Source organism: Drosophila santomea, chromosome X, assembly GCF_016746245.2.
Source record: "Drosophila santomea strain STO CAGO 1482 chromosome X, Prin_Dsan_1.1, whole genome shotgun sequence".
Classification (NCBI taxonomy): domain Eukaryota; kingdom Metazoa; phylum Arthropoda; class Insecta; order Diptera; family Drosophilidae; genus Drosophila; species Drosophila santomea.
Genome location: NC_053021.2, coordinates 12556705 through 12570113, shown reverse-complemented (window position 1 = coordinate 12570113; position 13409 = coordinate 12556705). Strand labels below are relative to the sequence as shown.

Sequence of the window (13409 nt, the reverse complement as noted above, 5' to 3'; positions counted from 1 at the left end):
CTGATTTTTCGCATAATGCTAGATATTTTTCCCATCCAAAAATGAAAAAAAAAATTTGAATTGTTCATACCTTCATTTTTTATAATTTTTTTTGGGCGGCAAGGTCTAAAATGAGGCGAAAACAAAAATAGCACCACTATCGGTTTTTTCAAATAATCAATAATAATCGAAGGATTGCTTTGGTAAAAAGCATGTGGTTATGAAACTTGACACTTGTTCTATTATTTCGAAAACGATTTTTAAAAAATTTCCTTAAAAAAATCATTAAAATGGGACGTGGAAAGCACTGTACTGAAGAAAAACTTGACTTGATCAAAAAACTCATTTCTGAAGGAAAATCTTTTAGAAATATTGGCCAAATCCTTCAATGCTCAAACAAAATTATAGGAAATGTAATCACCTACAACGAGAATCCCGAAAAACGTGGGAAAAAACAATCATTGGGCCACCCATCTCTTCAAAAGGCTAGTGCCCGAGAGCAAGAAGGATCCATTTAAAGCTCCTACCGAACTGAAAAAGGATCTCAACATATCGGCAACAGTGCAAACAGTTCACACATGTCTAAGGGAACATGGTTTAAAAGGCTGTAGTCCAAGGAAAGGTCCTTTTTATAAATGGGAGACACATACCCAAGCGCATTAAGTTCGTCAAGGAACATTTAAATTGGCCATGCGAAAGATGGACAAACTTTTTATTGTCAAATGAGAGCAAGGTGGTTTTTTTTGGTGGCAATGGATCTTGATTGAATGTAAGGCGCCCTAGGAACACCGAATATAAGCCAAAGGACACAGTAGAAGCAATTAAACACGGCGGATCCAGTGTAATGGTATGGGCATGTTTTTCTTACTATGGAGTTGGGCCAATACCTTGGATAAAAACCATAATGGATCAGCATGTGTATGTGGATATTTTGGAGACGGTGATGCTACCCTTTGCTGAATATGATATGCCGCTAAAATGGGTCTTCCAACAAGACAATGACCCCAAGCATACCAGCAGGAAAGCCAAGGAATGGTTCCAAAATAAATCAGTTCATGTTCTGGAGTGGCCTGCGCAGTCGCCAGACCTCAATCCCATCGAAAACCTTTGGTCGGATATTAAAAAGGCAGTTGCAGCTTTTAAGCCAACTAATAACGAAAGCCTATGGACCGTGATTAAGGAGTCCTGGAGCAATATAACCCCAAAACGGTGCCAGGACCTGGTTGACTCCATGCCAAAGCGTTGCGCAGCTGTTATTGCTAATAAAGGATACACTACCAAATACTAAATTAATGGGATCGGCGTAGTTTTAATATACAATCACTTGTTATTAATGAATTTGTTACTGTTAAGTTTATATTTTATGTTTAAAGCATTTTTTATGAAGTGGTGCTATTATTTTTTTCGCCCTTTTTTGTCATTTTTCATAAAGTTCCTTAAATAAGTTAAGAATTCATAGAACAATTGTGATTTTTTTTTATTTTCTAAAAAGTGAATTGTTTAACCTTTCTAAAAAGGTATTTCAGATCCTTTTAAACCCAAAATTGTAGATAGGAGACTTATTCAAAGTTTTACTGGGCAAGTGGTGCTATTTTTTTTTTCGCAGCTGTATACTACCTATATAGGACTACGACTACGGATCTTGATGAAAATCAATTGATGAAAAGTATGAATCGATGAAAAGTATGAGATGTATGAAGGGTATGAAATATGAAAATGTAAAACACGGTTTTCCAGCAGTTCGACGACGAAGGAAACGCAAAACTTACAAACATATTACCATTAGAATGTTTTATGAATTATATACACCTTATATACATGATATATACATGACATATACATGTGTAAATTAGCCTAAACGATAAGATGTTGAATGAATTTTATGTGAGTTATTTTTGATGTTGTATAGTTAAAAACGAAAGCATAACAAACCAAACAAAACAATCTCCCTTTAAGCAACCAAAGCGATAACAAAATACAATTGTTGGGCATTTTAATGAAACTAAAAACATACAGAGTGCAATACAATAAAAAACAAAAACGAACAAAAAAAAAAAAAACAAAATAAGAAACGATGTAAGAAATGAGCAAACTTAAGGCACAGCAAACATTTTTTCGAGCGGTTCGAAGCGATATATGTTTACTCAGTACTATTCAAAAAGGATTTTTGAATTTCCTTTGAGAACGGACGACCGAAAAACAAACAAAACACTAAAAAAGCTGCCTCAGAAGTAAAAATTGAATTAACTTAAAATTTACTAAGCGAATATATATACACATATATATTTCATATGGACAGTGGGCGCCAAAAATGTAGCCACTGTGTATATTGCAACTCGAACAAATGGAATTTTACCAAAAAACAAAGAAACGGAAGAAAACCGGAAACGGAAATTGAAATGGAAGCGTAAGGAAAGCGAAACCAAGGACAACACCAAAACACAAATGATTTAAACAAATTTACAAGAGACGTGTGTATTTGTATCTTCGTTTCTTTTGTAGGGCAGCGTTTAGTTTGTAGCACAAGGGTTAAGGGCAAACACCAATAATGATTAATGCGATTTAATTAAACAAAGGCAAAGATAAAGCAAAAGCATATGTAAATGTTCCTCTAGAACCAAGCTAACTGTTCGTCTATCCACATCTGACCCTTGTGACCTTTTCAATCGACTCTGATTTGTGTTAGGCAAACTTTACACACTTAATAATATACACATACATATATACATATATATATATATATATATAGTATTTAGCGAACGGGAAGGCGCAGATTTAAACTATTTACATACTTATTACTATGTGAACTACAGAAACCAACTTATACCATTTTTGCTGACTGTACTCCTTAGGCTTTTTACACCTTTTACCATTTTACTCGCAAACGGCAGACTATTTAACGAACGATAAGTAAGAACTCTTGCATGCCACACACTCAACTCAAACTCAAACTCAAACTCAAACTCGTACTCAAACTCAACTCAAACTCTAACTCGAACACAACTCAGATACATATGTGTATATTCGGATATGGTAGACATGATATATACCCTGTGACAGCACCCCATATACGAGTATGTCCCCGAGATCAGATTTACATACGACAGTCCATCAACCCTTCGGATAGAACCCAGCCCCCTCCCGCCTGTGATAGTCTTAGATCGATGATATAACTAATTTATTTGATTTTGGAAGCCCCCATTTCTCACAACTATTTTTGATGTGCGTGTGTGTGTGTGTTTTGCTTTGATATGCTTTACATATATGTATGTACGTATTGAATAATTTATAAAATATACAATTTAGCGTTTACAAATATTATACAAGTTTTGAGAAGCGAACGAGGATAGTAAAACAAATATTGACAATATTCATTTGTTGAGCCGTACACCCCGAAAACCTTAGACATATCTTTATGTTGCTTTCAATGAGTTATTTGGGCGCTTTTTTCCAAAATTAGTCAAAAGTTTGAGCAATTTTATTACGATAGTTAAAAACTAGATACGAAAATTGCTAGAATTAGTTTGGTGACCTCGAAATCCAAGCAAACCCCCGAAAAAAACCAACGACATATCCTTTTTTTTTTGTTTCATTAATTCAAAATAGTTGAAATTCAATGTGTTTGGAGTTCTTTGAAACGAGAACTGCTTGTGACCCCGATTCCTGCGTTTGGTGACCCCGATTTCCCCACAGCAATGGAATAAGGAGTAAGGAACACACATATGCCTACACTGAGCGAACTTTTGAACCAATTATACAATAAAGCATTATAAGAACAAAGATAGCATTCTAAATAGTAACAGTACCTTAATCGAAACTCATACGATTGATAACTCTGAAGCATTGATTTGGATTCTGATTTCGATTTCGATTCGAATTACGTGAACACTCTGCCAGCAATCTTCATCTTAATCGAATATCCATTTTCGAGCTGACAATATTTTATTGAATATTGTGCCATGAAGCGAATGAACTATATTCAATTGAATTTTTAGCACTCAGCCATCCTCCCAAAGAGAAATCCTGATTTTGTAACTTTTTTGCAAAAATGGTTTCATTTAACAATTATATCTACACACCATTTTACGGCAAAAGGTATCTACAGATATTTTTGTATATTTAACAAGCACGTGAAAAACTTCAAGATCCCCAAAAAAACCGAAATTTGGTCCGAATTTTTTCAGGCAGCATGACAAATGAATTGTATTATCAAGGAACGACATATATATATATAACTTATATATATGTATATATATATACATAAATAGTGCGTGTAATAACTAGAATCACATAATTCCATCCACTTTTGATATTTTAACAAACGATAAAATAACAAAACGAACAAAAAAAAACAAGAAAAAAAATATTTATTAACTCGATGAAGCATCTTAAGTGTTTGAATGTTGTCTTATAAAAACTAATACAAACAAATTATATATGAAAATATATTATAGTATATTATAGTATATATGGATATGTAAGTTAAGGGCGTGTCATTCCTAAAACAACAACAAAAAGAAAACACAATATGCAAGCAGAATGTGGGTAGAACAAACATTTGTTTCGTTGTGCTTTTTACACGAAAATGTTTAAAGTCCTTTCCCAAGGGTTCGTTCAAACGAGTTCGAGATTTCGAAATTTCGAGTTTTCGAGTCTTCGAAGGCCTGGTACAAAAGTTTCTAAACATAGGGCTCCTAAACAAGCTCCTAAGGCACAGACACAGACACAGGCACTTTAGCACCCTCCAAACACTCGCCCAGTAATTATCGAACACACCCCTCTTCGAATGGGGAATACTTTCTGCCTAGGTCGAAGGACGAAGGAGCAGGGAGGTGGGAGGTGGGGGTCCTTCGGCCAGCTTCACACACACACCCACTCACTTGGATATTTATATATATACATACGTATGACTATATAATATAGTGGCACCAAGAAATATGTAATGTCTTATTGTAGAAAACGTTTATTGATATTTACACATCAAGAAAAAAAAATGGGAGAAAACGCGTAAAAAAAAAAAATATATATATATATACTTAACTACATAAGAATGCTTTAAATTATACTCAGAACAAAATATATACAATATACACTTATATATATTTACGAGGATACGAGAAACCGAAATCAGTTAGGAACCTTTTTCTAGAATGTTATGTCTTCCCTTTGAATCAATTAAGCAAACAACAAAATGATAGAAACAATTGATCGAAACCGCTTGACCAAAACTATAGTAAAACCAAAAGCAATTGAGACGTAAATCAAAGCTTCGATGATAAAAACGGAAAACTTAAGAGTTAACTTTAGCACTGCAGCAGCCAAAAGGAAAAAAAAACCAAAAAACTAAAAAACCGAAAAACATTGACAAACTACAATAAGATGGGAAAGCTATTGAAAGTTATCCTTTTGACAACTCCAAAATAAGCTAAACAACCTAAGCAAAAACCTATTCAACTCACGCAGAACAACCTGTTTCATCCAGCCACAAATTTACCTAAACTTACTAAACTTGGAAACTGCAACTGAATCTAATACTACAACCTACGGTACTTATAGACCCTAAACTTATCCTATAGTTTGCAGCAATTCAACTCGAACTACCAACAACTACCAACTACAAACTCAACTCAAGACATTATCTATAAGCATCGAACCGAATCTGGGTTCCATTATCATCTGTTGATCGTTCTGAGTTCTCATTTTGACACGAACGAAAGCGTACTTATGTATATTTATAGTTCCAATTATTATATCCAACTAATGACGTAACAAATTTGACAAATTATATATACACCCGCACATATGCCTATATATGTATACATACCTTCAAAGAGTATAACAACAAGAACAAGAACATGAACTTGAAATTGCAAATGAAAATGAGGAAAATCGCAGACTACTCAGTGCAACAGATAAGACTAGAAATTGATTACCTGAACCTTGAGAACAAAAGCTTGAGTTTTCATTCTTAATTTAACGAAGAAAATTAATGGGAGCGAAACAATTACAATTACAAATTACAAATTACTAATTACCAATTACAAATTACCAATTACAATTACACAAGCAATAACAATTGACAGAATCGAGAATCTAGAATCAAGATACTACTTTAATCGTAAACAGCAATAAAATTCAAGAACTCAATCAACACACACTTACACTCGACAACACACACACATCTAGAGAATCCTTGCCAGAAATCCACAAAAGTATAAAGCCCATACTTCCAATCTTCTCCTTTATATTCAGCGAATAGTTCACGAATTGCGGGGATATACGAATTATTGGAAAATTATATCGGTTTCCAAATAGTTTCGAAACATTTTTTATTAGCTCTTTACACACTCGAAAAACTTTTTAAAAAATCAGCACAGCTACGGCGTCCTAGAATCTAAAGTCAAATTGTTTGAATGTCATTGTTAAGTAGGATTTTTGTGTATTCAATTCTTAAGAAAGGAAACTACACTTTTGAATTATTCCATTCTGGGTTGATTTTTTCGAGTGTAGCACCCGTAGAGGCTTTTTTCGTTTGGCTTTTAAGGACCTTTTATCTTGGTCCTCTCGCTTCCCCTCCAACTTCTTTACATGGTTGTGAACGAACAAAAAGGGCTAACAAATTAGACCAATTCCCAAATTCTTCACTTCGATCTCAGCCAACTCGGTCGCACTTTGAACCCTTATACACTCTGAGAAAATAGGAATAACAATTGTTAGCAAATTCGATTCGTGTGCCCTCCTTTAATGTCTTGTACTTGTAACCAATGATCATAATTATACACATATATCGACTATATTTACAAAGCAACAATAACCGAAACCAATTGTATTGTAGTGCTAAAACGGATGTAGAAATGCGAAACAATTTTCCAGAACGCAGGTTATGTCTTAGATACTTTTGCTCATTGGGTTCCAAAAGCGTTAGTGTAGCGGAAACCAAATATTTAAACATAAACATAGCTAATTGTGTGTATTTACATATTAAAGTTTACAACAAGCAAGCGGCGAAGGGAGAAAGTTACGATGTCCTGTAGAATTTTTGAAAGCGTTTTCGTATTCAAACCAAAACACAAATTATGGCCTAAATATGAAACTAGAACAAAATATATACCTATATGTATACATATGAATTGTATCTCAAATTATGTCTAAAGCAAGCAACAACAACAACAACAACAATTACAAGTGTCTGTATTTTTTTTAAGCAAAACCAAAAACCAAAAAGAAAAATAAAAAGACAAAAAAAAAAAAAACTATAAACGAAAAACGAAAAAACCAATTGCAATCAGGTACTGAAATCAAAATTTTTGTAAATTATATAAAACAAAAGCAAGGAATGGTTTTCGTCAAAGGGATAGAAACAAACTAGAACAACAAAAGATATTATGATAAATGGTTTATAGGCGAGTGAATATTTGTATTCGATCCTTATTCGTTTATTCGAACATTTCTGTAGCATACTTAGCAGGGCAACAAAACCCCGAGTCCTTGGGCCAAAAATCACGACACAAGGAACAGAAACAAAGGAGAAGAATATGAAGAAAGGAAATGAAACACTCATATTTAAATACGTACAGCTATATACTATTACTAGTTGTAACTTTATGTCACTAAGTAGATGCAAAATCGGGGGAAAACCAAAAACAAAAATCGACGAATCGGCGAAGATGAAAAATTGTCCAGACGTTCAACGAAACCAAATGCAATATTTAATTATACAACAAAACTAACATAGATCAAACAAGCGAGTATATGAATATATATATTTTACAATTGATTTATATAACGTATAAGTAAATGCCACATCATTTTTCGTGTAAAGCCTATTGAACTGTTTGTTAAACATTTTTTTAAACATTTTCTTTACGAAAAAGCAAGAATGGGCAGATTTAAAAAAACCAAAAAAAAAGAAAACAAAAAAAAAAAAATCACAGCTCACACAAAGTTACGCCAAAAGAAAACCAGAACAAAAAATTTATATACATTTATCAAAGAAAAAATATATACAACAAATATAAATATTAGTGACTAATGTAAGCAAAGAACCAAAATGAAATATTCATTTTTCAAGACGCAAATAACTCAAAGTGGAGTAGAAATGACAGCAAACAACACTACGAAAATAGCCTTACCATGTTTTCCAAAAACCACAAAATCTCGAAAACATTTACATTTTGCGTTTAAGTTTTTCCCATCTCATTTGAAAGTCTCATTATTCCAACACGAAATTGACGAGTAACGAAAATATTTTTACAAAACATAAAAAAAAAGCTCGAAAACCGAATAAATGATGAAAACTAAACCTAAAATGCATAACGCTTCCGACAATAAGCTTTGGCCACACTATTGTAATAATAATATTGAAAAAAAGAAAAACCAAAACGGTAGAAAATGGATATGGGAAATCGAAGATGAAATGCAGTTTCGAAAATGAAGTTTTTGCACTAACGAACGAATACGGAATCACAACGCCCAATGACAAATTCAAATATAAATAAAAGTATTTGCCCAATTTAGTCAACAGACGACATACATATAGATAACAAATTAACTATGTACTTATGTAGTAGCCTGGTTCTACTGTATATTTTTATTAAACGGAGTTGTATTGCAGAATCAGCAAAGCAAATGTATTTTCATGACACGCATTTGAAGCGAACATATCAAAACCGAATACCGCATACGAGAATACGGAGCATACGAAATTATCTATAAATTACCGATACCGATTACCAATTACCAATTACCAATTACCGATTACCAATTAACGATTACCAACTACCAATTGGATGTTATCAGTGAGCGTAAAACCGTTGAACGTTTAGCCCCAAAAAAGCAATGAATTTCGAAAATAACAACAAATTTGGAAGCTGGCAGTAAACTAGGTACATACTGGTAGGTGTCTTGCAAAATATTCGCAAAACAAAATAAGAGACATTAAAAAAAAAAACAAAACTCGAGTTCTTAAGCTGTTTCATCATTTATTATTGACAAATATTTACAAGCGCATTTAGGACGCGAAAAGTGAAGAATAGTATGCAATTGAAACCATAATACCGCGAAACGATCTACCAACTATACCAAATCAAATGGGAGATGGATACGAAAAATACAAAAATAGGAAAAAACAAAAAAAAAACACACAAACTGAATCTAAATTAAGCATGAATATTTTTTGCTGTGTCTTAGTCCATGTGTCGTAACGAATTTATTGAACTAAATATTATACATTATAAAAATTAAACAAATAAAAAAAAACACACGAAAACCTAAACTAAAAAATATCTTAACATTTTTTTTTGTTTTAAACGAATAGAATGCGGGCAATGAAATAAAATCTCTACAAAATTAAGCACAAATTTTTTCAGAAGAAAAACTAACAAAAATTGAAATATACTAAGAAATTGCCTTTTACTTATATTTTATTTTCTACCATATAAAATTGAATTATTAATAATATACAACACACGCTGAATTCATTAAAGCATACAAGCGCGCCTAAAAACATCTGTGACTAATGAGAAAAAAAAAAAAAAAAACAACAAACATACATATATAATTGAAAATCACGAGAAAACTGCAATCGAAAATGAAAAGGAAAAACTCCAATAAAATAATCGTAAAATGTGGGAGGTACAAGAAGTTGTTGAGCAACATATGGCAAATACATATACTAGCTACAGTTTAACTAATTATTGATAATGGTACATACATTCTACATATGTACAGCCGACACTCACACAACAACACACCAACACACACACATACACATATACATATACAGATATACCAGTACATGCAAAACCTAGTTGTATTTGTATGTGGGATCATACTTGAGTAGAGAATATAAACCAAAAAACGACAATTTATACATTAGTATTTATGCAACAAGCTACTTTTACTTACACGCAAGTGTGTGTGGTATATAGTACGATATATATGTGAATATATAGTATATATATACATATATATGTATACATATATATTTATATATACAAATATATAGGAGACATTTGAAGACCGCAAGCCCGAACACAGCAATTTACTTATATAACAAACCAAACCAAAACAAACCAAGTTTCTTTAAAAACTAAAAACCAAAATTCCGAATATGCAGAAGTTTTGGTGCGGAATACGAAGAACGAGAACAATTATGTATGTAATCGAGGCAAGAGTTGATGAGCGAAGAACGAATGGAAATGGCGAAGACCCCATGAAATACAATATATATACACTTATTTAAAATATTTAACAAAAAAACAAACGATTTATATATATACATATATATACATACCACTAAATAGTTTAAATGTTTATTTATTGTATTTAAAAAAGATGAACGATAATGAAACCAAATTTAAATAAAAGTAATAACTCAAAAACCAAAACAAACCAAGTTGCATGCATTTCACATTTTAATCAATATCAATTGGCAATGTCAATTTTCTTCACTTAAAAAATGGCGGCACAGGCATCGATGGCGGCGTTGAGCTCATCGAATACGCGGATGGCGTTCTCCGTGGACTTGTTGATGCAGCTGGTCGCATCGGTGGCCACGGCGGGAACGCTCTTGCGGAGCCCGATCAGGTGACGCAGCGAAGCCTGTCCATTGGCGATGTACAGCAAGCTCTTCACGCTGAGCTTGGTCTTGCATGTCTTCTTGCGGATGCTGTTGTCCTTGTAGCCCTGGCATTCCTTCCTCAGTTGGTACAGCTGATAGCCGTCGACGGTCAGTTGGAGTACCGCCTTCTTGGTGTCCAGCACCAGATTGATCGACGTGAGGGCGGCATTGCGTGCGCAGCCCAGGAAGTCCAGAGTGGTGGACGTCACCAATTCGGCGGAACTGGTGGTCACATTGATAGCACAGTCTCCCACATCCAATGCCCGCTGCTCGATGTCGTCCGCCAGCTTCTCCAGCTCCCTAATCGGCCACAGGAAGATCTTCAGCAGCTGGCGCTCCGTCAGCAGGATGATGTCCTTGGCCAGTGCCTTCGATTCGGCGATGAGCAGGCGCACTATGCTGTCCAGGACGGAGAACTCGTCCACGTCCACGTTGCCCTCCTCGAACAGCTCCTCCTCCAGATTGAAGCCCAGGTTCAAGTCGAAGTCCAGGTTCAGTTCGAGACCCAGCTTCTTGGTCAGCTCCTGCAGGGAAACATCCTGCTCAACCGGCGCCTCCAGTTGCAGGGCTGAGACCTGAAAATCATATCCAATGGATAGCAATAATTACTCATTATTCTTGCACATTTTCATTCATTTAATTTGTAATTTTTTATCTAGTGGTAAATGTGTGTAAATTCCAAACATAAGTCACATTAATCATACGCACTGTTGACCAACTGCTACAACTTTTCCTGGCAACTATTCATTTTTTCGTAATTCTATTTTTGGCATTCAAAATTGTCGATAAGAATTAAATTCACTACTTCTAAAATATGTTCCAAGCGAAGATATATGTATATTTAAATGATAAGGTTTTATCAGATATCACACATACGCACTGTTGGTCAGTCATTTTAAGTGAATTCTATTATTTTTCAGCCCTAATATTATAGTTGTATTTTACATAGTATACACTCGATTTTCTACTCACAGCCGCCAAAGCGAGTGCCAAGACCAAAATAATACTCCTCATTGTTGGTTTTTAATGGTTTTAGCCGTGATCTCGCTGCGGAGTTACCTTTTATATGGGTGGTGGACTCACCTGGTGCGCATGCAGATTGCCATATCGGTGCCCCCAGTTAATTAAAATATATTCAAGAGTCTTTTTTATCGGTCAATTGGTATATTTCCCATTATTTGGCTTACTTTAATCGGAATAATTTCCGTCTGACTTTTTACCCTAAGACTCCACAGAGAGAGAGAGAAAAAAAGATTGGGCTGAAAAGAGGGGGAGTCCGTCGATAAGATCGCAAATTATATTATATTGCGTTGGGCGATAAGAAACATCTATTACTGGATTCGCCACTTGAAAATCGCACCAATCGAAGCATCTAAATAGTGCCTTAATTATAGAAGATAATGTCATATAATTTATGGCCATGCCCATGCCCTCGATTAAAAGTCATTGCGAAGTCAGGAACAAAAAACAGTGGCAATCCAATCTATGGAATCACTTGAGACGTTAGACACACATGCGCTTATGTTGTTTGCTTTCGTGGGTGTTCCCAGTTCCCGGTTTTGTGATGGATTTGTTAATTTCGTTATATGGTTGGACTTTAGTTGAATTTCTGTTACCAAATAAATAAATTAGTCGAATATGATATGTATGAAAGGATCACTTTATTATATCCAATGCTTTTGGTTTTATATCAACAAAATTCTTTGGATGTTCTTTTTTGTGATCGGGACAATTTTAATCAAAATCCAAATTTGCGAACTCTATGAATGGCGTCCGAATGTAAAGTTCACTAATCCAACCAAGGCGTGAGTGATTTACAACAGCTACAATGAATTTATGGCCACCAATCCAGATTATTGGCTAATCTGAATCGTCTGCGAATAATCTATTCCTGAATGCCGGGGGTATAAATACGATTTCTGTTGACATTTCCCATTAGCAGTAGCAAACGTATCAGCAGAAGCAATAGTATCAACCATGAAGCAAGCCGCCGTAGCCATTATCCTGACCCTTTTCGTGGCCAGTGGATGGGCCCAACCTCTGGACATGCCCGCCCAGCTGGACGCCCAGGTGCGCAGCGTGGTGGATGAGATGACTGACATTGGCAAGACGACCGGCCAGGCACTGGTGCAGCAGTACGATCAGATTGTCCTGGAGCCACAGCAGGAGTTGGAGGCAGCCGTCGACCAGGTGGAGTCGCGTCGCGAACAGAGTCCCGAGTGCGTGGCCGCCGAGGATGAGGAGATCACCCGCATTGTGAACGCCGCCCATGAGGAACTGCACGCCTGCGGCGTTGTGGCTGCCCACACATCCGCCGAAATCGCCTCCGATGTGAGTGCCGCCACCCAGCAGCTGGTCTATGGAGGCTATAACCTGGGCACCACCTACAACAAGTGCAACTCGTACAAGAACTCCGTGCTGAAGCAGACCTGCATGGCCAAGTTCTATGTCCAGGCCACCGTCTATCTGGTCAGTGCGCGCTCCTCCATCAAGACCATCCGCCAGTCGACCAGCGAACGCATCCCGGCCGTCTTCGCCGATGGCAATGTGTGCACCCACTCCGCATCCTCGCAGGCGGTGCTCGGTCTCCAGGAGGTCAACAGCCACATCGATGCCTGCGTCTCCCGTCGTCGCTAGGTGATCAAAAATGGATTCTCCTGGATTCTGCAAATAAATATTATGGATATTCTATGCCAAATGTTATTTTTTTTTTGTTTTCTTTGAGTTTGAGTGCTTTCTTTGAGTTGCTTGGGTTTCTTTGAGCTTCTTTGTTTCTTTGAGCACTTAGGAAAGAACACTTAAGAGAGAA

The 13409-nt window shown here is 35.6% G+C and overlaps 2 protein-coding genes across 2 annotated transcripts; one reads left to right on the top strand and one right to left on the bottom strand.

Moving 5' to 3' along the window:
• Positions 1 to 10387: 10387 nt before the first annotated feature.
• On the bottom strand, positions 10388 to 11621 carry LOC120456054. Its single transcript, XM_039642635.1, has 2 exons — positions 11573 to 11621; positions 10388 to 11175 (listed from the first exon to the last, which is right to left on the bottom strand). Exons 1-2 carry the CDS (start codon positions 11612 to 11614, stop codon positions 10432 to 10434), a joined length of 786 nt encoding a protein of 261 aa, XP_039498569.1. The 5' UTR covers positions 11615 to 11621; the 3' UTR covers positions 10388 to 10431.
• Positions 11622 to 12526: 905 nt separating this feature from the next.
• LOC120455862 lies at positions 12527 to 13298 on the top strand. Its single transcript, XM_039642333.2, has one exon. It carries the CDS (start codon positions 12578 to 12580, stop codon positions 13235 to 13237), a length of 660 nt encoding a protein of 219 aa, XP_039498267.1. The 5' UTR covers positions 12527 to 12577; the 3' UTR covers positions 13238 to 13298.
• Positions 13299 to 13409: the final 111 nt, after the last annotated feature.

Coding starts and splice junctions, on each gene's coding strand:
- LOC120455862 (XM_039642333.2), top strand. CDS start 12,578: ATGAAGCAAGCCGCCGTAGCCATTATCCTGACCCTTTTCGTGGCCAGT.
- LOC120456054 (XM_039642635.1), bottom strand. CDS start 11,614: ATGAGGAGTATTATTTTGGTCTTGGCACTCGCTTTGGCGGCT. Junction 11,176..11,572: donor TGGCACTCGCTTTGGCGGCT/GTGAGTAGAAAA, acceptor TATGATTTTCAG/GTCTCAGCCCTGCAACTGGA.